Source organism: Erythrolamprus reginae, chromosome 1 (genome assembly GCF_031021105.1).
Source record: "Erythrolamprus reginae isolate rEryReg1 chromosome 1, rEryReg1.hap1, whole genome shotgun sequence".
NCBI lineage: Eukaryota > Metazoa > Chordata > Lepidosauria > Squamata > Dipsadidae > Erythrolamprus > Erythrolamprus reginae.
In genome coordinates this window covers 155,759,320-155,786,840 of record NC_091950.1, presented here as the reverse complement: position 1 = coordinate 155,786,840, position 27,521 = coordinate 155,759,320, and the positions used below count along the sequence as shown (strand labels likewise).

The 27,521-nt window shown below is 42.6% G+C and overlaps 1 protein-coding gene across 2 annotated transcripts in view; it reads right to left on the bottom strand.

Moving 5' to 3' along the window:
• EPB41L5 (erythrocyte membrane protein band 4.1 like 5) overlaps positions 1 to 23,114 on the bottom strand; it is an 83,669-nt gene extending 60,555 nt beyond the window's left edge. The window contains exons 1-3 of one of the 2 annotated variants that reach the window (XM_070730097.1): positions 22,916 to 23,114; positions 15,749 to 15,933; positions 8,880 to 8,984 (exon numbers count right to left, since the gene is read on the bottom strand). In XM_070730097.1, the coding sequence (XP_070586198.1) occupies positions 8,880 to 8,984; positions 15,749 to 15,928 (285 nt within the window). In that variant the 5' untranslated portion in view covers positions 15,929 to 15,933; positions 22,916 to 23,114. Of the gene's footprint in view, positions 1 to 8,879; positions 8,985 to 15,748; positions 15,934 to 22,431; positions 22,500 to 22,915 lie in introns of those variants that run through there. The other variant, XM_070730106.1, reaches the window with a different exon arrangement.
• Positions 23,115 to 27,521: the final 4,407 nt, after the last annotated feature.

Genomic DNA, 27,521 nt, shown 5'->3' with positions numbered 1-27,521 from the left:
GCAGAGTGAAAATGCACGTAATTCATTTTCATGAGCATCGTTGTAAATTATTTTTCTAACAACAACAAAAGATGAAGCCAAAGAACACCAAGACAAGCACAGTTTCAGGTTTTAATTTATGCAACTAATGCAAGAAATAGAGCCAATTCCATGTACCATCCATGTACCATTCCATCATCAAAGGAATCCTAGTGACTGAACTATATGGGGAATTAAAGCAACTTGTTCTAGAACTGTAGGCATCTAATGTCAAGGTGCCAGGTAGCATCCAAGCTAAATCAAAGTCCAAGTCAAAGTACTCCTCAAAGTTCCAATTTATTGCCGGAGCCATCCTGGCACCTACACTGGGAAACCTGAATCTGAGTTTCCTGCCCAGTTGAAAGTTCACATCCCTTGTCCCCCACCCACAAACCTGTCACGTTGCCAGCGTGACCAGTCCTCCTTCCGCTTCCGACCAGGTGGGTGGGTCTAGGATGGCCTTGAACCACTCGGGAAAGAATGCTTTGTGTCTGCACCTGTTCACTTATGAAAATCACCCCTCCCAAGTTCCCATAAACCTCAGACCTTCTATAGATAGTGTGGCAAGCCATTAATTTATCACCAACATTTACACCGTCTTGACACCTATCGATGTCCATCGACTCAGATAGTCAGATTTGTTCTGCTGTACACTGGTTGCCCCCGCAAGGAGCAACAATCAGTTAATCAGTTATCTTTTGTTTTGTAGTCTGTCTGGATATAAACCCTAGCAATCTGATTTCAATTAATTTTTGATCCATGTGTCCTTTTATGAAATGAGCAAGGGATCATATTTACAGTATTTCTTTTCCTTTCCATTGCATCCTTGAGCAAATACTTCCCCAGTGGTTAGGACATTTCTGAAAGGATTGTGTGATGTCAGAGGAAAAGAATGCTAGGGATTAGTATATTTTATATTTATACAATCCCACGGCACCTTTAAACTCACCTCTAATCAAACATTCATTCTTGCCAAAGAAATCAGTATCTTAGCAAAATAATAATAATATGTCAACAGCTGTATTAACGAACTGAGAAATTTGCACACAGGATTATAGCAGAAATAAATGATGATCTAAAGCTGGGGAGTACTTTAAGTAGTTAAAAGAGGCTGGCTTTGTTATCCAGCTGGTTCTTGGTGCAGAAGGAAATGGCTTAGGTAATTTTCCTAGACACCCAGGCAATAAATCAGCAGTAGGAAATTACATCATGGACATTTTGAGGGATAGTGATCCATCAGCGGAGCTGGTATCCTCCAATTTAAACTTGCTTTGCTGAGAACAATTCAGCAGACCTGAGCGCTGCAGGTGCTATGAAAGCACAAGCTAGGATGAAGAGGCAGGATATTCCCACACTTAAGGGGAGAGAATATGTTGGCTTCAGCTGCAGACTGCTTTCTTTCACCTCCCCCACATTCCAAAAGGGGTCTGTTAACAGATCAGAGACAGGCACCAACACCACTTAGTTCAACTCAGTTCCTAACACCACCACTAACCACCAATAATTTAGCTTGAGTGGCACACACCCAAGAGGAGGAGGTAATGGGACACACAGTGCAAAGGGTGAGAGACATAAACCTGGGGCATTAGCACCACTTTTCTCACCAAGGTTAACAACAGCCAAGCCAGTTCATGAGAATGCACAAAAGATGCTACTTTCCCTATTCTAGGTTTTTTAAAATCATAAACTAGATTCCGGCAAATTTAATTCAGCAGAACCGAGCCAAAAAAAAAAGTCAACACAAATTGATATATAAATTAAAATAATACGACTTCAAATGGTTGAAGGTGCTCAGCAATTTTGGCCCAAGTAGCCCACTGTTCTATTAACTGACAGCCACTCTGATAGTGCCTGAATATTGACCAAGAACTCAAATTCTTATATGCAACAATCATCAAAATAATTTTCTTCCAGTGTGACAATGCAATTATAAAAAGCAGCATTATTTGGTTGTTTTCCTCAGACAAAAAAAAATGTTCATTCCATCTATCCACCCACCCACCCACCTATCTGTCAAAATGTATACAAGATAATAGGTATTTTATAAACATAAACAAAAGCGAAGTAGGTATAGTTAAAAATTGGACAATAGGACAGTAGGACAGGGGTAGTAGGAACAATGTTGCGCTTATGTATGCCCCTTACAAACCTCTTAGTAATGGGGTGAGGTCAATAGGAGATAGTACAGTGATCCCCCGATTATCGCGAGGGTTCCGTTCCAAGACCCCTTGCGATAATCGATATTTCGGGATGTAGTGGTGCGGAAGTAAAAACACCATCTGCGCATGCGCGCCCCTTTTTCCATGGCCGCACATGCGCAGATGGTGGAGTTTGCGTGTGGGCGGCGGGGAAGACCTTTCGGCCGCCCAACAGCTGATCTGCTCCGCAGCGCGGTAGCAGCGAGGAGCCGAAGATGGGGTTTCCCCGTTGCCCAGGCAACGGGGAAACCCCATCTTCGGCTCCTCGCTGCTGCCGCGCTGCGGAGCAGATCAGCTGTTGGGCGGCTGAAGGAACCTTCCCTGGGTCTTCCCGCCGCCCAGGCAAAGGGGAAACCCCAAGATCGCTTGCCACTTGCCGCTTGCCCGTCACCCGCTCACCCGGCCGCTCGCTTGCCGCTTGCCCGTTCGCCCGCCCGCCCGGCTGCTCGCTTGCCGCTCGAGAGCAAGAGGGGGAGAGATAGAGAAAGAGAAGGAAAGAAAGAGATGAGAGAGGGAGGAAGAGAGTGTGAGAGAGGAAGAAGCAAGATAGAGAAAGAGAGAGAGAAAGAAAGATGAGAAAGGAAGGGAGTGACATCATCGGGTGGAAAAATTGCGATATAGCCTTTCGCAATGATCGGGATCGCGAAACTCGGGGGATCACTGTATACAGTTAAAGTTTTGGGGGTTTGTGGTTTGTTACACGATTCTTGCAATTATGTATGTGTTGTGGTTAGCTCTGGCCCAGCTCCTGCCCCAAGGACTGTGGATGTGGGGGAGCCATCCACATGCTGCAGGCCTGTTTTGCCCCCCCCCTCCCCTGTGGAATCTGCTGATGAAGGCTCCTCTGACCAAGAAGACATGAGTGACAGGGAGGAGGAGAGTGGGGCAGACAGCTCAGAAGGAGATCAATTATCTAGCTCCTCCTTGGATTCAGAACAAGAGTTAATGATACAGCCACGCATGCAGAGAGCGATGCATAGACAACAACAACTGAGAGATTATTATCAAAGAAAATGAGGCCACCTGTGGTTGGGTGGGGCTGTGGTAATTAGTGAGGCTGCTATGAAGAGCAGCCTGTGGGTTTGGCCATTGTGGAGGATTATCTGATCCTTGTGTTTCGTGACTGCTTTACTGACTTTGACCTTTTGTGTGCTGATTTCCCCCCGCTTTGAAACTAAACCAGAGCAAAGTGTGTGTCACTTTGTGAAAGAAGAAGGACTGTGAATTGCCTCACAGCTGCAAGCTGAGTATCACAGAACTGATAAGGGACTTGTACAAATTACCAGTTTGTTTGGAGAGGAGTGCTCTTTGCTATACCAAAAGAGGGCTTAGTTTAAGTGAATTTTCATTATAAAGAACATTGTTTTGAATTTTCAAACGTGTGTGTGCCTGAAAATCTGTACCTGTGAATTTTTGGGAGGAGTCTACCAGAGAGCCCGACAGAACAGTATGTAGCCAATCCCAAAATATACAAGTAGTGCTTGGATTAAGTTCATTTATTGAAAAACTATTGAAAGTGAACCCACTAAATCTGCTTCCACTGCCAGTCTTCAGAAGCAAAAAGGTTGGGGACACCTGTCCTACAGCATATTTAGCTAGTTAGTCCCTACTACGGCACCTCTTGAGAGCTTAGCATGGCATATGTACTTCCATCAAGAACACAACAGGGGACACACACACACACACAAACACACAAGTCGCATTTTAGAAAGAGGATGCAATATTTCAAACTTAAATATTAAAATAATAAACACGATTACACAGAATAAAGGCCAGAGAATAATTTACTGTAACCCTGACATTTAATACCATTATAATGCTCTGTAACTACACAGAATTTCCGGTAGATAAGAAAGCAAGTTGGCCAAAGAAGGAAAGCTTGTTTTTCCACAAGTCCACAATACTGATTTAGCTAGAAAAAAGAAAATTCTCTCATAGTCAGAATCGGAAAGACTGTGCTGATGGTAGAATGATAGTGTGAGCTCTACCTCTTCTGTAAGCATGGGTAGTAATGTTTTATTTCTTATTTTTTAGAACAGGTAGGAAACCAACCATCTGTAAGTAACCACCTGTTTCCATTTGATCACTATGTTAACATTTAATGGCAAAGTGGCCAATTTTTCAGTATAATTTTAACAATGTTCCCAATAAAATGTAAGTCAAAGTGCATGTATTCATCTCATCCATAAAGTCTGTCAATTGTTCCGACTGACCCACTTTTGAAAGTACGAGACAAAACCTTTGTAAAATAAATGTTTAAAAATGCATCTCTATGACAGTAGGCCAATTTGAAAAAAATAATTAATTAATTTTCATCTGTTTGGATAATTTTTTTAAAAAAAGATTTTGACATCTAAGAGTTGCACAGTTTTATTTATTCACTTGGAATCCTAGCTCTCTTGTACTAGGAAAGTATACAATGCAAGATTCAATACATCCTGAAGTGCTATATTGAACAATGAGACAAACAAATAAATAAATAAAAGTAAGAACTCTTACATACTGGAAACAAATAGAATCATTACAGGAGACAAAGCAGAACTCTGGTGGATTGTTCTAATCCAGAAGTAGTGAACCCTTTGTGACCGGAAAACTATTTAAAACCACATCATCAAGGTCACAAGGTTAGTGCTGTAATGACAGTGATGGAGTAAATTGGGAAATTTTTTAGCAAAGGGAAGGATGAAGAGGCAAAATTGGTGTATTAAATCCACTTTTGCCATAAATCAGTGGCAAAGACATTGAATAAGATGCATTTTCGTACATTGATAGATGGTCCCCTGTAAGATTATGATTTCAATTCAAATCAGCAAGGTCAAGTTACAGAGAAGTTTAACAGAACTAACAGGAATGCATTCCGCTATCTAACATCAATCATCCATACTATATATGACTAATCAGAGACGCTTCTGAACCAAAACCAGCTGTAAAAAAAAAGCTTAAATTCAATTCAAATAAACTGTATCATTCAATTAACTAAAGAGGAGGAATCTGTTTTCCCACTTGGATTTTAGCCTCTGTGGAGCTGAGGAACATTCAATATCTGTTCTATGACAATGATTGAAACATTTTCCTTACGATGCTTCCTAAATTTCTGATCACTACATTTGGTCACAGAAACAAGAAATATTTCTATTAACCCACAGGTTAAGGGGAAAATAGTTGTGTAATAGTTGTGAATACAATCAGAAATGTAACACAGATTTGCTATTCAAATGTCCAGTGTTTTTAAATGTCTTTTGTCCTGTGTGTTATGTATGTATGTGTATAAATAAAACTTATTTTATAATTTAAATTTTTTTTAAAAAAAAAATATTCCATGCTGAACTTTCAGTAGTCCAAGACTGATGAAATGTAATTAGTAACATCTGGAGATGCACACATTTCCTACTTCCTAGTTAAGAAGTTCATAAAAACTGAATCTATATATACATTGGACTATGGTACCGTGTTTCCCCGAAAATAAGACACTGTCTTATATTAATTTTTGCTCCAAAAGTTGTGCTACGCCTTATTTTCGGGGGGGGGGGTGCCTTATATTTCCCAAATAAGACAATTCACAGGCAGAAAAGCTGACACCCCCAAAGAAAGTGTACCATACGGTACACTGATTACGGTACGGTACCTGTCAGTATGGCACCCCACACACACAAATGACGGCACTTATATGGTACAACAGTATACTCCCGCTATTGCAGCTTCCGGCCACCAGAGGAACTACAGTCTACGCACTGTAGTGGAGACTGTAATGGCAGTGAGACAGCAGCAGACTGTGTCTGCTGTACTGGACGGTACAAAGCGATGGAAGGGGCCACATTATTACGGTACCGCTATGAACAGCTTTGAATGGTACCATATGTTTTTCCACCATACCGTATGTAAACTTGACTACGCCTTATTTTTTGGGGGTGCCTTATATTAGCAAATTCTGCAAAATCTCTGACATGCCTTACTTTCGGGGTACGTCTTATTTTCTGGGAAACAGGGTAGCAGCTATTCAGAACGAAACTCAACTACATCTTTTTGTCTACTACAAAAACAACAAGCCCAAGAGCTATTCAAATGGAACCAGAATTCATCATCATGAAATCCAAATATGACCAATTGTAAATTTCAAAGTCTTTTCAAACACTGGAATCTTAGGACGGACAGATGCATGGATAAGGGAAGAAGGAGAGAGAGAAAAACCCAAATTATTCAGGGGAATTCTGACATCACTGATTGTAAACCAATCCAATTGTTAAGAATGGCAGGAAAGAACCTCTTGAAGACACCTACTATGTCACAGGTTCTTTTTTTTCCCTGGCACCTGCAACAAGACCAGTTGCTGCATTGCTCTCAGAATGTAATCCAATAATTCCTCTCTCTCAGAACTCAGAAAATCCCCCCAAATCCATGTTTTACCATGCTTTTAACTGTTAAGATTATTTTATTATTATTGTGTTATTTATTTTACTTTTTTTAGTCTACTTTTCTTTAAATCTGAATATTTGCAGGAAAGAAAGCAGAGCTATAAACCAAGTACAATCATATCTCCTAACTGAGCTAAACAAGAAGGGAAAAGTTAGGGACTTAGAGAGAATAGTATCTTGCCTTAGAATGGCAAAGGATTCTGAACTCACTGCTAAACTCTAATATAAAGTGAGAGGGAAGAGCAAGATGAATGGTAAAGAACACAAAACTTTCAACATAGGCATAGCTCAAAGAAAAACGTAGAAGCATAGAAGTCTGATGGCAGAAAAAGACCTCATGGTCCATCTAGTCTGCACTTATACTATTTTCGGTATTTTATCTTAGGATGGATATATGTTTATCCCAGTCATGTTTAAATTCAGTTACTGAACCACGTCTGCTGGAAATTTGTTCTAAGGATCTACTACTCCTTCAGTAAAATAATATTTTCTCATGTTGCTTTTGATCTTTCCCCCAACTAACTTCAGATTGTGTCCCCTTGTTCTTGTGTTCACTTTCCTATTAAAAACACTTCCCCTCCTGGACCTTATTTAACCCTTAACACGAGCAATTCTTCCATTGGACACTATACCCCAGTGATGGCGAACCTTTTTTTCCTCAGGTGCCGATAAACATGCGTCCCCACACTCATAATTCAATGGCCCCCTGTGCCCCACCTCCTGCATATGTGTTCACAGCCTCACACTGCACATGCATGTGCAACCATCCTGCGCTCCATTTTGGGTCTAGCAGGCCTTCCTGAAACCTCTGGAAGCCAGAAATGGATGGTTGCCAGACTTCCGATGGGCCTGGTAGGCCCATATTTTGCTCCCTCCAGATTCCAGAGGCTTGGGGAAGGCGAAAATGGCCTGCCTCGTCCCCCGGGGCTAAAAACTACTTCCCAGAGCCTCCACACGAGCCCTGTACTTATCTGGCATCCAAAATAGGCCATGTGGAGACCTCTGGGAGGAGAGGCATGAGCAGGCCTAGGCAAAAATCAGCTGGCCAGAGCACACATGTGTGCTGAAGCTAATCTAGGGCAACAGCTCACATGCCCAGAGATATGAATCTGCGTGACATCGGCATCACAGCTATCTCCCATTCTGATTTGCATACAACAAATTTCAAATTAAAACAAACTTTCCAACAATTTTTCAAAGGATTGATAAAAATTATCTACTAACACATAAGAACCATTGATTTGTTACCTTAGATTAGTATGGTACCCTGTACTAACAATAACCTGTGGATATATGGCATAACTATTTAAGAAAATATGCCATAAGCAGCACATTTTTTTAATGTGAGCTGGCAGAAGCACATGAAAGAATAGCAAATGAAAGATGCCAACTCTTTAGGAGAACCACTTTACTTATGGTGGCAAAAAAATCAAAAGGCATCTGAAAGCAAATGCCTTTTAATAAAATTTGTTAGTGAGCAAAAATATTACCACTCTTCCAAAAGATGTTAAATGAATATTTGCCAAATCTGAGTACAGTGGTACCTCGTGATACGAACCCCCCCATGATACGAACATTTCGGGATATGAACCGGGGGTTCAGAAATTTTTTGCCTCTTCATACGAACTTTTTTCGACTTACGAACCCACCGCAGATCACAAAAAAGGTGCTCTGCTGGGCGCTGCCGCCTGGCTGTCACCTTTTAAAACAGCCAGGGGCTTCTCCGCGTTCTCCCGAACCCGAAGTTTTCGGGTTTGGGAGGCCGCCGAGAAGTGCTGCCGCCCGGCTGTCACCTTCTGAAACAGCCGGGGGGCTTCTCGGCGTTCTCCTGAACGCCGAACCCGGAATTTCGGCAAAAGTTCAGGTTCGGGAGGCCGCCGAGAAGTGCCTGGCTGTTTCAGAAGGTTACAGCTGGGCGGCGGCACCATTTTGCAATCCCCCCCCCTTGCACGCATTAATTGCTTTTGCATTGTTTCCTATGGGAAACATTGTTTCGTGTTACAAACTTTTCGCCTTACGAACCTCCTTCCGGAACCAATTAGGTTCGTAAGATGAGGTATTACTGTATATTGCACATACAGTATGTTGGACAATGCTAGCTGACATGACTAAGGGCAAGTAACAGTACTGATCAATTGTTTTATCATGAAAAACTTGTGTATAACACACTATATAATACATAAATCTCAAATTCCACTTAAAATGATTTAATCTTTTAGAAGATCATATCAAAAAATACCATGATACTCACAGCTACTTGTGCTGAATCCATGAATCGTAGACCAAAGTAATCATTTTCAATAAGGTCCAGATGGTACATTATCTGCTCAAACAGGTGTTGTCCTTTGGCTTTTTTCTGAAATTGCAAGAGGAATCGAGTTAGGAAGATATAGCTTAGTTACAGATTAACTCTACTTTTAAGGCCGGAAGCCGCCAAGAAGGACTCTTGACAATACAGGTACAAATTCTGGCTGTAAAACTATCCCAGAGACCAAACAAAAAATAGCAGCGAACATATTGACTCTGATAATTGAATTGATAATGATTCATTGAGGTGTTTATTCCACCTCTACTGCAGGAGTACAAGATGGCATGTGTAACACACGTTCTTCCAGGTTTTCCCCCCGCAACAATAATCCCGTGAGGCAAGGTTCGACAAACCCAGGCGCCTGGTCGCCAGTGGCGCCTAGAAAATGTTGTCTGGCGCCTAGAAAATGTTGCCTGCTGTACTGTATGTGTATACAGCAGTGTTTTTCAACCGGTGTGCCGCGAGGTGGCTCCTGCAAGTGGGAGCTCCAGGGCTGAGGCTTCAGCCCTGGAGCTCCCACTTGCAGAAGCCGCCCCCCGGCTATTGCCCGCCGCCGCTACCCGCACACCCCAAAATACCCCCCTGCGTGCCCTTTTCCATGGGCGCGCAGTTCCCATTCCCCTGCCTGCCTGGGGGGGGGCGGGGGCGGGGAGGCGCCGGCAGTAGAAGGCGCTGCCCCCGCCCACCCGATCCGCTCCCTCTCCTCCTCTTCCGCTGAAAGAAACGCGCGGAAGCTGCCTGCTTGAGCCTGGCGTTGCTCCACCCCGCTTCTTCCTGCTTGTCATCCTCCGTTGCCAGGAAAGCCGGGTTTGTTTTCCGTGAAAGCAGCGCGCCTTTTAACACGCTGCTTTCCTGCACCAGCGACGTTTGGCTGCCGGGGGGGTGGGGAGGAGAAAATCCTCCCCCCCCCCAGGAGCAGCAAAAGCCTAAGCGGCGGGGTGCACCGTTTGCCTTCCGGCTCAGTCGCAGAGGCTTTTGCTGCTTGTGGAGGGGGGGGGGGTTTGGCGGTGCCGATGCCAAATGCTTTCCCTCCGTGGTGGGGGGTGCAGGGCAGGCGCAGTCAGCCCCAGGAGACAAAGATGGAATGAGAGAAAGGAAAGAGAGAGAAAGGGAGGGAGAGAAAGAAAAAGTGAGAGATAGAAAGGATAGAGAGAAAGGGAATGAGAGAAAGGAAAGAGAGAGAAAGAGAGGGGGAGAAGGAAAGAGTGAGAGATAGAAAGGATAGAGAGAAAGAGGGAATGGAAAGAGAGAGAAAGGGAGGGAGAGAAGGAAAGAGTGAGAGATAGAAAGGATAGAGAGAAAGAGGGAATGAGAGAAAGGAAAGAGAGAGAGAGAGAGAAAATAAGAGAGAGAGCAACAGAGAGAGAAAGAACAAGAGAGAGAAAGCATGAGAGAGAGAAAGAACAAGAGAGAGAGAGAGAAAATAAGAGAACAAGAGAGAGAAAAAGATAGCAAGAGAGAGAGAAAGCAAGACAGATAGGGAGAGGAAAGGAGAGTGAGAGAAATGAGAACAAAAAGGGGAGAAAAAAGGAGAAATGATAAAATGATTGAGGCAGAGAATGAGAGGAGAGAGAAACAAAAGAGAGAGAGAGAGAGGTGATTCTTGAAGCATATGGTAAAAAGCATCCAAATAATAAGAACCCCCCCCCCCAGCCCACACCTGTTTTTGAAAAGGATAAAAGAGAAAAAAAACCCAGCCCTCAACTGGTTTTGGAAATGGTTGGAGTGTGTATACATACACACACATAAGGGGGGGAGAGAGACAGGGATGGAAAAAGAGGAGAAGTTTGGGGGTGAAAGCGATGTCAGGTGGAGACTCGGCAAAAAACCAAGTTTGCTTAAAAAAAATTCTGGCTCCTAAATTTTTTGGCTGGCTCCTAGATTCTGAACAACTTTGTCGACCCCTGCCGTGAGGTGCGTTGGGCTGAGAAAGCATGATCCAGTGGGGGCAAGAAAGTGTCATGGCAGGAATTCCAAGAATGCTCTTTATTGCAGAGTAACAGAATCTTGAAAAAACCCTCAGGGGTTCACTCTGCTCCATTTGGGGTTATTCTGATTTTCTTTCCCCATGCGCTCCTCTTTCTCAGGACTGAAGAATCTTTCCTGAAAATTTCCCCTTAAGTTTTCACTCATTCCTTCCCAGCTCCCAAGTCCAAGTCGATATCTACAGCCAGTGAGTTTTTGTATGGCATTTTCAACTGTGAGAAAAGTTAAATATTCAAATATAGGAGGTTTATTTATTTATTTATTGGATTTGTATGCCGCCCTTCTCCGTAGACTCGGGGCGGCTAACAACAGTAATAAAAACAGCATATAACAATCCAATATTAAAACAGTTAAAAACCCTTATTATAAAACCAAACATACATACAGACATACCATGCATAAAATTGTAAAGGCCTAGGGGGAAAGGGTATCTCAGTTCCCCCATGCCTGGCGGCAGAGGTGGGTTTTAAGAAGGTTATGAAAGGCAAGGAGGGTGGGGGCAATTCTAATCTCTGGGGGGAGTTGGTTCCAGAGGGCCGGGGCTGCCACAGAGAAGGCTCTTCCCCTGGGTCCCGCCAAGCGACATTGTTTAGTTGACGGGACCCGGAGAAGACCCACTCTGTGGGACTAACTGGTCGCTGGGATTCGTGCAGCAGAAGGCGGTCCCTGAGATAGGAGGTGCATACTTATTAGCTCGTTTGCTACCCCAAAGAAAGAGACAAAAAAGTTCAACTTTCCAAATTATAAATCAGAGCAAGTCTAATGGAGAGTGACAAAAATAATCCAAAAAAATTGAGGGCCTGTCTTATGAGAACAGCTGAAGAATGGGGTGAAATTCAGTCTTTGGAAAAACAGACTGAAGAGACACATGATATCAACATTCAGGTAATCTAAAAGTATTCCCCAGGGGAAATAAGCAGGAACAATTTTCCTCTCCATATAAAACTAGGATCAAAACAACAGGTACCTGTTGTACTTATCTAGATTTCATTTAGATACATGAATAAACTTTCTGCTACGATCTTTGTAATAAAAGGAAGTATCTATGGAAAATCATGTGTTCTCTGTCTCCAGGGATTTTTTTAAAAAATGCAATTGATTTTTTCATATATATTAAAGGTTGGATAAAATACTATCCCTTCCAACTCCACTATTCCATAATTTTATAAATAACTACCTGTTCTTCTGGCTTCAAATTATGTCATTTTTTTACTAAATAAACCAGAAATGTTTAGTGGTTCTGGAATTCAAACCTCTTATTGTATTATGATAGCAGATCCTATTGTTTTATCTCCAATTATCTAGGCAATTCCCCAAAAGGACTTAGAATTTATTACTGAAGCCAACGTTATTAAGAAATTCAGATTTCTTTATTGTTAACAGAATCTTTTCAGAAACATTCCCAAATTCTTTAGGATAAAACACAGTTTGTAAATCTAAGATGTGTTTTTTTAGAGAGGAGAGGAGGGAATTGAGCATTTCATTCCTAAGCATAACAAGAACTTTAGTGCCAAACAAACTATTCAATAACCTTCATTCTAATTCAGAATGCATACATGCTAGGGAAAATAATTAGGAAATTTAAAAATTCTAAAAGTGATTATCCAAATTATTTTTTAAAGTTCCAATAGTAATTATACTATCTAGAATTTATGCAGTAATATTTTATTACAGAAAGAACAACAATCCCATCTCAAATCTACCAGTAGTTCACATTTTACAATACACAATAAGTTAATAAAGGCATTTATTGTATATAATTATTCCTAAACCCCTGGTTATTAATACTTTCTATTCCAGGAATTCTGCATCCCTAAATATCTAGTATTAAAAGTTTCAGTTTCTTTTCTTATTTTGGTATGATATCCGGAACAAGCCTTTTTGTGCCATATACAGGTAATTTTATACTTATTAAATCAACGGCAGAAATAAAATTTAATTGCAAAATTCAATTGTAAAGTTGCAAAAAACTAAAAAGTAATTCCTTAAAATGTTTCCATAGTTTCAAATGATGGATGGTATGCACTTTGAACAATTTTAAAACTGAAATACCAATTACTGTATGTACTTTTTATAAAATTCAACAAATGATGGGAAACACAATTACTACCATTCTCTCAAAGAAATAAATTGTCTTATAATAAATCTTAATGACATCTCAGCTAATCATAACTATGTGGTCTATTATTCAATACAGAACAAGTGGACAATGTCTGAGGTGGGGATGGTAATTCAATCTCACGACATTCTAGATGGTGAATAGGAGAAACGCTAAAAGAAAAATCCAACCATTTTTAGCCTACTGAAAAGGAACAACCATAGCTACGAACTTTTAAAATTTCTCATGTGCCTAGTTTAGATGCAGAGAAAAATCAGAACAGATCTCTTTTATGGGAAATCGTGAATGCCCCTAAGCAGTTACCATAAGTTGTCAACCTAAATTCCTGCTTGTTTTTCTCCCATACCCAACATTCATAAAAGGTTAAAGTGTTTAAAATGCACACACAATGCCGAAGCTTTAAATACACTCTGCTAACAGACTTTTGAAGCAGTTCATACTGAGAAAAGGCTGCTTGTTTTTAAAAGTAAAAATAAAATAAGGAGTAATTCATAAGGTCTGCATTTGTCGCAAGACTGAATAAAGCCATTTGATTGCAAAAGCCATTTTTAAAATCAATCTTGATGATTCTGCAAAATACTCTCCACCCCCAATCAAGCAGTGTCTCTTGCATAAATGAAAAAAATATAGGCTTTTGCAGAGATTCGTGTGATGTGCCAGTTATCATCTTCCCAGCATGTGGAGGGATCTTCAGATTATGATCTTTATGCAGTTACTCCTGCTTAGTCTGCATAAAGACTACTGCAATACATTCTATATATGGCTGCCCCTGAAGAACACTCTGAAGCCACAGCTGATCCAAAAATGCAACAGCATGAATCCTTAGTTTACCTTATTTTGCCTATGCAACACTACTACATAAGCTGCACCGGCAAGAATTCAAAGTAAATTCTTCATGGCTTAGGACCTAGATACCTATGGGACCAGTTGTTTCTACCCATCCTGTAAAATCTACAAGAGTCAATTTTCTCCATCAATAGAGCAGTGAAATCTGTAGGTCCGAAGAGATTAATATTCTCTGAGACCACTCCTGCCAGTGGTGGGTTGCTACCAGTTTGGACTAGTTCTCACGTACCTGTGGCGGAAATTTCCACCCGCTCATCGTTATTCGTTATCACAGAGTTGGCCTTCTCCGGGTCCCGTCGACTAAACAATGTTGTTTGACGGGACCCAGGGGAAGAGCCTTCTCTGTGGCGGCCCCGACCCTCTGGAACCAGTTCCCCCCGGAGATTAGAACTGCCCCCACCCTCCTTGCCTTTCGTAAACTTCTTAAGACTCACCTCTGCTGTCAGGCATGGGGAGAACTGAGACATCTCCCCCGCGCCTATACAGTTTATACATGATATGTTTGTGTGTATAATTGCTTTTAATAATGGGGTTTTTAGTGTTTTTTAAATTATTAGATTTGTTCTTACATTGTCTTTGTTATTGCTGTGAGCCGCCCCGAGTCTATGGAGAGGGGCGGCATACAAATCTAATAAATAATAATAATAATAATAATAATAATAATAATAATAATAATAATAATTCATCTGACTAGACACTGGTCAGCTTCAGTACTTTACTGCAGCCTGATTCAGCACCAGCAACTGATTGGATCAGCCTTCCAGAATACCATTAATCAGCTGTTCCAGGCTGTAGGGATCGGCATAGCCCATTGCCACCTCTAGGCATTTTTGGCCTCCACGCATCGCGTTTTTGGCCTCTTGTGCGTTGCATTTTTGGCTTCGGCATGCTCCGTTTTAGACCCATTCCAGGCTACCAGGATCGCCACACCACACCATCGCCCATCGCTGCCTCCGTGCATCGCATTTTTGGCCTCTGTACATCCTGTTTTTGGCCATTCCAGGTGGCGGGGATGCAAATGGGCCATGCCACCTGGAACCATCTGAAAACGTGACAGGTGGAGGCCAAAAACAGGGCATACGGAGACTAAAAATGTGACATACATAGGCTGAAAACGACTGGCATGTGGGTAGGGCTTTGGCAACATTTGCTGTATAAGATGAACAGACATTTCCACTCACTTTTGGGGGAAGGAGAGTGCATCTTATACTCTGAAAAATACAGTATTTAGCAGCAGAACTCTATTTCAGCAAAATAGAAAGACATTGTCTCAATCTACTGACTTCTGACATAATTAGTTGCATAATTTATATGTTCAACTTTATTTAATTCCTTGGCCTTAGGCATGTAGTATTTGATCTACAATGGCAGTAAATAGAGTGGAGTGGAGTGGAGTGGAGTGGAGTGGAGTGGAGTGGAGTGGAGTAGAGTAGAGTAGAGTAGAGTAGAGTAGAATTCTTTATTGGCCAAGTGTGATTAAACACACAAGGGATTTGTCTTTAGTGCATATGCTCTCAGTGTACATAAAAGAAAAGATACATTTGTCAAGAATCATGAGAAAATTTGCATAGCATGCAAGGGGCTAACGAAAAAGAGAGTCCATTCCCTCAGTAGTTTTTGTTCCTAACACTTCCAAAAATCCTTTTTGGAAGACTTTTGACCAACATCTTTTAAGAACCTTTTAACTGTAGTAATTTTTGCATTCTTGACTAAGTTTAAGTTTAATTAGATTTGTATGCCGCCCCTCTCCGAAGACTCGGGGCGAGTCACAATGTATTCTATTCAACGGAGAGATAAAGGAGGACACATTTTCTTAAACATTTGCTAAGATTCTTGATAAAATACATTAAATGTATCATACCGGTAAGTCCACACTGACATCCGTTCCATCCAGCAAAGAGACCCTGCATGTAATTATAGATCTCTCATCTCCAGCTGCAGGGATGTGAGTTGCAGCTCTCTGAGCTTCTCTTAGCCGCTCTTTCTCAGCATGTTTATGCATAGACTTGCGTCCAAGTGTTCGGCGAAAGAATCTTAACATCGTTCCTAAATAAGATCAGAAAACAAAGCTGTAAATGTTTCAAGAGAAATCTCCCTAAAGCAGATACACGTTTACATTTCAGAAAGTTTCTAAATGTGCCTGTGTATTAAAAAAACTTTTGCAAAACAGATATACATATAATAACGTTACATCCTTGCTATCAGTACAAATAGCTACTAGAAGGACTAATTGTAGAAACCAAGTAGAATCGACATATCACAAGAATTCAGGAAGTGGCTTGTAGATGCTAATACAGTGAACCCTCGATCATCGCGAGGGTTCCGTTCCAGGACCCCACGCGATGATCGATTTTTAGCGAAGTAGCAGTGCGGAAGTAAAAACACCATCTGCGCGTGCGCAGATGGTGTTTTTCCTTCCACTGCCGCCCGCCCTTCGCCCGCCCACCCCGTTGCTCGCGCCTGGGGTGCGCGCGCGCTTGGGGACTCCCTAGCTCCGCTTCCCAGCTGGGGAGCGGAGCTGGGATGTCCCCAAGCGCGCGCGCTTTCCCCAGCAACGCGCGCGCGGTGGGGACTCCCTAGCTCCGCTTCCCAGCTGGGGAGCGGAGCTGGGATGTCCCCAAGCGCGCGCGCTTTCCCCAGCAACGCGCGCGCGGTGGGGACTCCCTAGATCCGCTTCCCAGCTGGGAAGCGGAGCTGGGATGTCCCCAAGCGCGCGCGCTTTCCCCAGCAACGCGCGCGCGGTGGGGACTCCCTAGATCCGCTTCCCAGCTGGGGAGCGGAGCTGGGATGTCCCCAAGCGCGCGCGCTTTCCCCAGCAACGCGCGCGCGGTGGGGACTCCCTAGATCCGCTTCCCAGCTGGGGAGCGGAGCTGGGATGTCCCCAAGCGCGCGCGCTTTCCCCAGCAACGCGCGCGCGGTGGGGACTCCCTAGATCCGCTTCCCAGCTGGGGAGCGGAGCTGGGATGTCCCCAAGCGCGCGCGCTTTCCCCAGCAACGCGCGCGCGGTGGGGACTCCCTAGATCCGCTTCCCAGCTGGGGAGCGGAGCTGGGATGTCCCCAAGCGCGCGCGCTTTCCCCAGCAACGCGCGCGGGGTGGGGACTCCCTAGATCCGCTTCCCAGCTGGGGAGCGGAGCTGGGATGTCCCCAAGCGCGCGTGCTTTCCCCAGCAACGCGCGCGCGGTGGGGACTCCCTAGCTCCGCTTCCCAGCTGGGGAGCGGAGCTGGGATGTCCCCAAGCGAGCGGGCACCCAGGGAAGCCTCTGGGGGAAGGGGGAAGACCCAGGGAAGCCTCTGCCCGGCGGGGAAACTCCACCATCTACGCATGCGTGGAAGGGCACGCATGCGCAGATGGTGGAGTTTACTTCCGGGTTGAAAACTCGCGAAATAGCCCTTTCGCGATACTTGAGGACGCGAAACTCGAGGGTTCACTGTATATTTCTCAAACTGGAAGAGTTCCAGGCAGTTTGCTGATATTAAATACAGGTATATAAAATAATAAATAACAACAAGTATCCTTAAAACTAATAACACAGGCACCAAAGCTGCACTGCTAACACTCATAGAGAAAGCTCCCATAAAGAATGCTTATTGTTAGATTTGTTTCTGCTACACCTCCCTACAAGCAGGGGTGAAATCCAGCAGGTTCTGAGAGGCGGTAGCGGCAATTTTGAGTAGTTCAGGGAAGCGGTAGCAAAAATTTTGAGTAGTTCAGAGAACCAGCATATATCACCCAGAGTAGGGAGGGAATGGAGATTTTGCAATATCCTTCCCGTGCCATGCCCAACAATCCACGCTCACAGAACTGGCAGGGAAAAATTTTGGATTTCACCACTGCCTACAAGCCTTGCCTAGTTGAATGGGAAGGCTACTAGCTACCCGGTCCCTGAGACATATAGGACTGTGAATCACCTTGAATTAGAAATAGACCAGTAATCAATGATAGCAACTGATTGCAACGTTGTAGAGCAATGGCTGAGTAAGCACATATGTTGAGACATCCTGGATCAGCTGAAGTTTCTGGCTGGTCTACAGAGGCAGATCCATCTGGGACAAATTCTAGTTATCTAATCCAGAGATTATCAGAGCACATATGACCATTTTTAGATCATGTTTGTTTATGTTTATGTAGATTTGTATGCCGCCCCTCTCCGCAGACTCGGGGCGGCTCACAACAAAGTGAAAAAAAAACCAGTTTACAACAAATCTAAATTTCTACTAAAAACATTTAAAAGACCCCATTTTCTAAACACACATACATACACACATACCAGATTGCGGTCCAGATAGGGCCGCAACTGGTGCACCAGGTGAACCTGGGCAAACGCCCCCTCGCCACAGCTGAAAGATGGTTCTCTAATGTGAGCTGTGGATCGAGGAGGACGCCCAAGTTGCTGTCCCAGGAAAAGGCTGCAACTAAAACACTAGCCACAACTTTTACCTGTTCTTCAAGCAGGAGCTCCAAATCCCGGGGAACTACCTACTTAGAGGAGATTGCTCTTCCTGGGAAAGCACAACCTCCTTGACAATTAAAAATGGTACAGGATTGAAATTGGTTGGCTTTTAAATTAAAACCCACTCCATTTTGTTTGTATTGAATCCGAGTCTCTTTTTTTTTCACAATCAGAATTTCTTTAAAAAAATAATCTTTATTAAATATTTACATAAAAAGAACCATAAAAACAAGGACAAGACACACCTTACAAAACATACAAAAACATAAACATATATAAACTTTCATATATACAAATATATATCAAATCTTCTTAAGCATTCGACAATTAACACAAACATCAACCATCCTGTTGTCTTTATTTATTACAGCCTGTTTGTATTTGACTGGTAATATATCATACTTTAATATAATTTACATTTAATTTTCTATTTCTAAATCATAATATTTTTATAAGTATAGATTATTATGAGTATTTGACCATGATCAAAGAGTTATAAAAATAATCTATAGTTATAATAATCCATAATATCAATCAGAATTTCAATTGCATCTCCAAATGAGCCTTAGGTACAAATCTACAACTGACGATCACCCCAAAATGATGAGCGACTTCTCCCGAAACTTTTATGTAGGTATTAAAAAAGATAGGGGAAAGTATAAAGCCTTGGGGAACCTGTTAACTTTGGGCCCATCTCTCCCTTAACCATGACTGGGTCAATAAAGCAGTACTCAAAAACCCAACTTCTGCAGACCATCCAGAAGGATACAGCATTGTGTGGACAACTTTGAAAACCACTGGAATATCTAGGACAGGATTGGTTGTGCTTTTCGATTCAAGTCACAGAGTTACCAATGAGAGGGACTAATGTCTCTCCTGTCTCTGTCCTTGTGCCTAGGCATAAGTATCTTTTGTGTCTGAAGACACCCATGAATTCAGATAATCCATACTACTTCCTCCAACACCCCCCCACACCATTTCTGTAAGTATAAATCAATCAGCTTTTCAGCAACTTCCCATCCATCTAAATAGTTCATGATCACAATGTTCATATTCATATCAAAAGTTGGAAGACTAAAGTCATTCTTGTAATCTCTCCATCCCTTGGACAGGCAAGCATGATAGGACAGTGCCTTCCAGTAAGACACAGCTTCACTATATAGAATAAAACAATATTTTATTTGTAAGCTGATGATGCAATTATTGTCTATATTATTAAACAATATTCAATAATTAGTTAAAAGCACTGGGGGTTCATACATTATTAGATCCAGTGACCAAGTGGCAAAAGAAGCCTTTCGACTAACTTTCGTATTAAAAGAAACTGGGAGATGGTCATGCATAAATTCCGGTGTTATGAAAAATGATGATCTTGATGACAGATAAGAGATCTTTTTGAGCTAGATTAGGCCTATCCACCTAAAATACATTTAGAGCATTCCTGGAGTTTTTACCCTGAATGACTAATTGAATCTAAATGATGGCAGAAAGTTTATCTTCCACCAGTACTAGAGAGAATAAACTGGCATAAATAACTTCTACTTTGTTTGCCTGGACTTGCCTTCACATGTCCTTGTAAAAGTTTGAAATTCTTCAGAGGTCAAGTTAGCAGAACTGGGAGATTTTAATTTTAATCTTCAACTATACCTTTTATGATTAAAACCTTAAAAATGGCAATATAATTCAATTGTTTCTGCTCTCATTAAGAATGGTTAATTCAAAGCTGGTTTGTTTTTTCAAACAATCCTAACTTAAAGAAATTATGAGCATGAAATTTAAATGTGTTGCATTTTTTGGATATATAAAGCTGCTTTGGCAAGTCGGTTTAGCTATATAATATTGGTCACTTTAACCATGATTCTGTGAGATACAGAATAAATCTTTACAAATCTTTTATTCCAGTTTTTTAAAACATATGACATGGGATTAAATCTGGACTCTGTATACAAACCAGCTACCGCTGGCAGTTTTGCACAAGACAGGACATAATACGAATCACATCTGTTTTTCCAAAAGGCTATTGTTTAAAACTCACAGCAAAGCTGCATATTTTATTGGGCTGGGAACCTGGAAGGAGGTGTTATTAATTTTGTTTCTTAGCTTAATTAATTTCTGTTAGTATGCCTTCTCCAAACAATCATTTACAGCTGCATGAAAGGACTAATTTCATAGTCTGAGAACTAAATCGGAGCAAGTAAAAATCTTGGCTAGAGTAAAGAGAAGATACTCATGGGAAAAAGGCTGGGTAGTTTCGTGATGACAGTACATTGCACATACTTACACATACATTAAGAAATAAGGCGGAGAAGGGGTACATAGCAAGTGTGTATGTTTATGGCAGAATTAACTTGTTTGGTCAAAATGATCAGTAAATACACAGACAGTAGACAAAACCAAAAAAGAATATTTGTCCATTCTTCTTTAAATTGCCAGAAGAGTATGGAATTTATAGTGATTTTTTTAACCACCTAACATCTTGTTTTAATATGGTACCTCTATCATAGCAATTCCTATCAATGCAGTACAGTAGTTCAAATTCTCATGCTAGCATGCAACAAGAACAGATGTACTGTACATAGCACATTGCTACATATACATATGTAATCCCTTCCTTTTTAAATCCTATTTCATTACATGTTTTACTATTTTATTACATACTTACTCTCCATAAACCACTTAGAGGGCTGTAAAGCACTGTGAAGCAGTATACAAGTCTAAACGCTAATGCTATTGTTATGTAGGAAATTTCATAGAGCACTCATAATGGGATTACAAACATATTGAATTTAATTTATTTAATTTATTAGATTTGTATGCTGCCCTTCACTGAAGACTCGGGCAGCATACAAAGAAGACTCGAAGACTTCACGGAGTCCACGGAGAGGGGCAGCATACAAGTCCAATCAATCAATCAATCAATCAATCAATCAATCAATATTTAGGAAGACAAAACAGAAGGACCATTATATACAGAACACACTTACCCCATTCCACCAAGATAAAAGTGGGAAATGCATTAGAACCCAATTTTAGAGCATGTTAATAAACAAAATAATATCTGGGCCAAATCTCTTACACCAGTGTTTCCCAACCTTGGCAACTTGGAGATATCTGGACTTCAACTCCCAGAATTGCCCAACCAGCATTTATTTATTTATTTATTGGATTTGTATGCTGCCCCTCTCCAGAGACTCGGGGCGGCTAACAGCGACAATAAAACAGTGTACAATAGTAATTTGGTATTGATGATTAAAAATCAATTAATATAAAAACCAAACATACATACATACATACATACATACATACATACATACATACCATGCATAGAATTGTAAAGGCCTAGGGGGAAAGAGGATCTCAATTCCCCCATGCCTTGTGGCAGAGGTGGGTTTTAAGTTGTTTACGAAAGGCAAGGAGGGTGGGGGCCGTTCTAATCTCTGGGGGGAGTTGGTTCCAGAGGGCTGGGGCCACCACAGAGAAGGCTCTTCCCCTGGGTCCCGCTGGTTGGGGAATTCTGGGAGTTGAAGTCCAAATATCTTCAAGTTGCCAAGGTTGGGAAACACTGCCTTACACTACCCTCCTCATAACTTGCTAAGCAGATCAAGTCTGTCCATAGGAGCAAGGCCTTCCAGCAAAATCTGGGAAAACCAGATTAATTTAATTAAATTTAATTAATTACCGGTAAATTAAATTAAACTAAGATTTAGTTAACGTTGCCCCCCCCCCCTAAAAGACGGGATTAAAAATAAAAATAAAACAGAGGTGCCATGGAAATATGGGAAAAGGTGGGGAGGTATCAATAATTCCAGCACTTCCTCTTTTTCCATATTGGCCAGATTTCAGAAGAAATGGGGAACTGAACAAGGACTGAGCAGAGAATAATCTTTCAGAAACACCACAACATTGAGCCTGACTTCCAGGTCGGCGGGGAGGACGAGTGGTCACTATTCCCGAAGGTGGATGGGGGAAAAAAAATCAAGGTGTTCGAGGCAGAAAATCCCAGCCTTAAATCCTCTATTTTAAAATCACCTTTTCCCCCTTCTTCCCTGCTCCGACGCACTTTGGACCTCACACACACTTCTTCCCTCTCACCTTTTAAGCGCGCTTTTGTCACAGGGAGCGCGACACCTTTCGGGGCGCCTAGACCAGGAGCAACTGGATGGATCCAGGGAGGGGAGGGGGGGGAAAGGTTGACACGGTCGTCTGAACGAGGCGTGACGCGCGTGTCGGGGGGGGGAGGGAAGGGAAGCAGTGGCCAAGGGAGGGGGTCACCCTAAAGGCATCCAAAAAAGGCTGAAGAGGCACCAAGTTTCCACCCCCTCCCTTCCAGGGATCCACAAGATCGATCCGGCCTCGCGGGCCCGCAGGAGAAGAGGGAGGCGAGGCGAAACTTAAAAAGATCCCCGGAGTTTCGAAAGCCTCCCCGAGGGCGACAAAGGGAGAAGAAAAAAAAGACGGAGGGAAGCCAAAGGAAAGAAGCAACAGCCCGGTTGCGGTTCTTAGGGGAAACTTCACCTTGCTTTTACAATAATAACAACAACAGCCACCACCACACCCCACTTGCTCCCCAACTTACCGGCCCAGCCGCCTTGGCTTCCGAAGGGCGCTCCTCCGCGACCCGGCCGCCGGCGCTTAAAAAAAAAAAAAAAGCAGCTCCGGCGGGATCGGATCCCGGTGGCGACGAGGAAAGGGAACGAGGGGCGGAGGCAAATGGCCGCCGAGGAAGACTGAGGGAGCCGCCTCTCTCCTCCTCCTCCTTCGCCCGCGCCGCCCCTGCGAGAGCTGGTCGCGTAGTGGGAGGCTGGACAGGTCGCCGAGATGAAATACGTGCGTGTTTGTGTGTTTTGGCGAGATGTCTGGGTAGATAGGAAGGTGCCCGGGTTTTCGGGGAGTTCCCACGTCGCCTTCCAAACTGGTTTCGGATTAAAAAAAAGGGGGGGGGGGACTGCTACCCCTTTAAAAGCTACATTTGGGGACCCATAACCTTACACGAATCGTTTAAGAAGTTTATTTATTTATTTGTCAAAACATGTACAAGGTATTAGTACAGTGTTTCCCAACCTTGGCAACTTGAAGATATTTGGACTTCAACTCCCAGAATTCCCCAGCCAGCGAATGCTGGCTGGGGAATTCTGGGAGTTGAAGTCCAGATATCTCCAAGTTGCCAAGGATGGGAAACACTGTACTGTATTAGTATGAGCATAAACAAAGCAAAGGAGTAGGTACAGGTAAATCAGGACAATAGTACAGACAGTAAGACAGGTACAGTAGGCACAATGGTGCGCTTATGTTTACTGAAATAAAATAAGTGTCAGCTTCCCAGTTAATTTCCGAGAATTTTTTGTGGCTAATAATTTTCCCTCTAATGCAACCCCCCCCCCCTCAATTCCCACAGTACTATTCTACTTGTGGCAGGCCAAAGTCTCCAACTCAAAATAATGGCTTTGGCCTCACAATAAAACGACTAAGGTGGTTTTATTTTCTTTTAAGGCTTTTCCAGTCAATTGGTTTTTCATATAATCTCAAAGCGTTGAGTGTATGGAAAAGGATAATATGACAGCTTGCATATCCATGCTACTGGAACCCAGACCATCATGATAGAAGCGGAGTGTTTTCTTTACTTGAACTGGTGAATTGCAGTCCTGCGGATATGGATACTGTATTTTTTAAAAATAAATAAAACCAATATGGTTAATTTTATTACAGGCAATCTAAAAAAACTCCATTTACTGGAGTAGTTATTAGGAAAGCATAATCAAACAGGCATGTCTTCAGCTATTTACCAAACAGATGTTTCAACAAGTGTTCCAGGAGGATGAAGCTCAAAATCCTATTTCAGGGAAGGAGTAGCACATGCTGTTACTAGCTGTACGGGATTAGAAGCCATTCATATATTCTGGATTAATTTATTTTAACATCCTCATGTTCAACTGCTATTTAAAACCCTGCTGTTCTGTTCGAAAAAACTTCCTAATGTTATGTTCGGGTCACATACGACCCGGACCAAAAACTCTTCATTTGAAGTGCTTATGTTTGGTCAATTTGAAAACTTTTTTCACTTGGAAAGTAGTCTGAACATTTCTGCACACAATGATATGAAAATTGAAATGAAAAAAGTAAATCTTATTGGTTTATTTTGCGGATATATTGCATGCCCCCCCGTTTTTGTGAATTTTTTCAATTGATGGATAGTTTTGCTTGCAAAATCCATTCTATTTTATTAAAGTTGGTGTGGGATTGGTAGCTTGAACATTTCTGAACATAATGATATGAAAATTGAACTGGAAAAATTGATGCATATTGGTTTATTTTGTTGATGAAATGCATGCCCCTCCGTTTTTTTGAAATAGTCTTCACTTTATGGATAGTTTTGCTAGCAAAATCCATTCTATTTTACTAAAGTTGGTGTGGGATTGGTAGCTTGAACATTTCTGAACATAATGATATGAAAATTGAACTGGAAAAATTGAAAAAAATTCACAAAAATGGGGGGGGGGGGCATGCATTATATCCACGAAATAAACCAATAAGATTTACTTTTTTCATTTCAATTTTCATATCATTGTGTGCAGAAATGTTCAAACCTGTTTCCAGGTGAAAAAAGCTTTCAAAAAGACCAAATACAGTATAAGTATCTAAAATGATCAATTTGCAGTCCGGGTCAAATAGACCCGGGAACATAACATTAGGGAGGTTTTTTTTTTCAGCAAGAAAGAAACCCCCCACCCCCCAAAAAAAATTCTCATAGAGAGAACCCCTGAAATGATGAAAACTCATGGAATTTCAAGTTTCAGATATGCAGGGAAAATGTTTTACAGGGACTCAAACTTGGTTTCGGGTCACATACGACCCGAACAGAACAGCAGGGTTAAATCTGGAGTCACAAACTCTGATTCTCGCCCCTCCCCATTCTAAGTTAGTTAGTCATCAAAAACCTGCTAAGCAAACGTGTAAATTTAGACCAACATGCCGGTCATTAGTCTTTTCATTATCTTTTAATCTTTTTATAATTAGTCTTTTTATATCAGACCAGATTAGCTGTAATTCATCAATGACATAGTGGTTTGAATTACCATATGCTCCAACTTGATCTTTTATAGTGAATACAAATTCTGATAGAAAAGAATCAGTTGTTGATGTTTGAACTTTGAAGCCATATCCTTATTGACTTTTTGCAGAAAATAAATGAACTTGTGGTTTATGGTTTTGATGATTAGGTAGGATGAATTATAGATGGAGAAGTAATGTAACTTGAGGGAGAGAGGTTAAAAGAACCGTTGTACATACCTGAACGGTCTTCTCGATGCACTGGAAGGAGAGTCCAACATGGGTAATTTACCAATCTTATTGGTAGAGACTGAGTTAATTTAAATATTTAAATATGAGGTAGTCACTGCCCCCTAGCAGCCCCCAATACCTCAGTTTTAAAAACGAAGCCAGTTTAAGGATAACCCATTTATTAAACAATAACCATATAACCTCATAAGTATTCAACTTGTAACCCCAAGACTCCGGCGACCTGGCGAAACAACCATGCCGGGCGGGTTTGGACTCTCCTTCCAGTGCATCGAGAAGACCGTTCAGGTATGTACAACGGTTCTTCTCCACTGCATCTGGAAGGAGAGTCCAACATGGGATATACCAAAGATTACGGCCCATGGGAGGGCAAAGGCTGAGCTACGGTCGCAGGAGTTGAACACACTTGCTGCAAAACCCGTCTCCCAAAGGAAGCTTCCGCCGAAGCTACGGAGTCCAGTTTGTAATGGCGTATGAAGGTCGTAGGAGACGCCCACGTAGCCGCCCTGCAAATGTCCTCAATGGACGCCTGAGTACTCCAAGCAGCCGAAGTGGCTGCACTTCTAGTGGAATGCGCTGTTACCCCGGTCGGTGGTAATTGAGACCGAGCTTTGTAAGCGTCCTCAATACAATCCCTTAGCCAGCGACTGATGGATCTGGATGATACTGCAAGACCCATTGATCGCTGGCCAAAGGACACAAACAACCTTTCAGATTTCCTGAAATGTCAGTCCGTCTGATGTAGATCTTCAAGGCCCTCCGAACATCTACCTTGTGCCACCTCAACTCGAGAGGGTGCTGTCCATGTGTGCAAAAGTCCGGCAACACTAATTCTTGTGTCCTGTGGAACCCAGAGTTAACCTTGGGAATAAATGATGGGTCTAACCTCAATACAACCCGATCTGGGTGGAATACACACAAATCTGCACGCGTAGAAAGGGCCGACAGCTCCGACACTCGGCGTGCCGACGTAATTGCCACTAAAAAGGCTGTCTTTAAGGAGAGCAATCGTATTGGAATCGTCCTCATAGGCTCGAAAGGAGGGTCTGTAAGCGCCCGGAGTACTAGGGAAAGGTCCCATGTCGGGAATCTGTGTACTGGAGGCGCGTGGGTGTTAATTGCGCCCTTAATAAAATCCCTAATCCAAGGATGTTGTGCAAGGGAGCGAGCGTGAGGTAATCGGATGATGGTTGCCAGAGCAGCTAAGTGTCTTTTCAAGGTATTTGGGGCTAACCCTTTTTCGACCCCGGACTGTAGGAATCGCAAGATTGAAACTACCGAAGCCTCCCCCGGATTAAGGTGGTGGTTCGAACAAAACCTACAAAAGGCCACCCATGTGGCCTGGTAGAGCCTCACCGTTGATGGGCGACGAGCTGCCTGCATGGTGGATATAACCTCGTCTGGCAAAAATTGATGTTTCAGACCCGCCCTTTCAAGTGCCAGGCGGTCAGTTTGAACCACTGAGGGTTCGGATGACAAACTGACCCCTGAATTAACCCTACCTCGGGATCCGGAATCCTCCACGGGGAAGACACCGACAGGGCTACCAGGTCTGCAAACCAAGGACGTCTCGGCCAATGGGGAGCTACCATTATCACCTCTGCCCCCTCCCGAATTGTCTTGTCTAGTATTCTTTGAATGAGACACGTCGGGGGAAAGGCGTACAGTAAACCTTGGGGCCACGTTGACCATAGGGCATTGACCCCTTCCGCCCCTGGCGTTGGGAACCGGGAGTAAAACCTCTCCAATTGGGTGTTCGCTGGGGTTGCGAAGAGGTCCACCAATGGAAGACCAAATCGCAGCACTATCTGCTTGAAGAGCGCCGGGTCCAGTTGCCACTCCGAAGGATCCAGAGTGGCCCTGCTCAGCCAGTCCGCTTGCACATT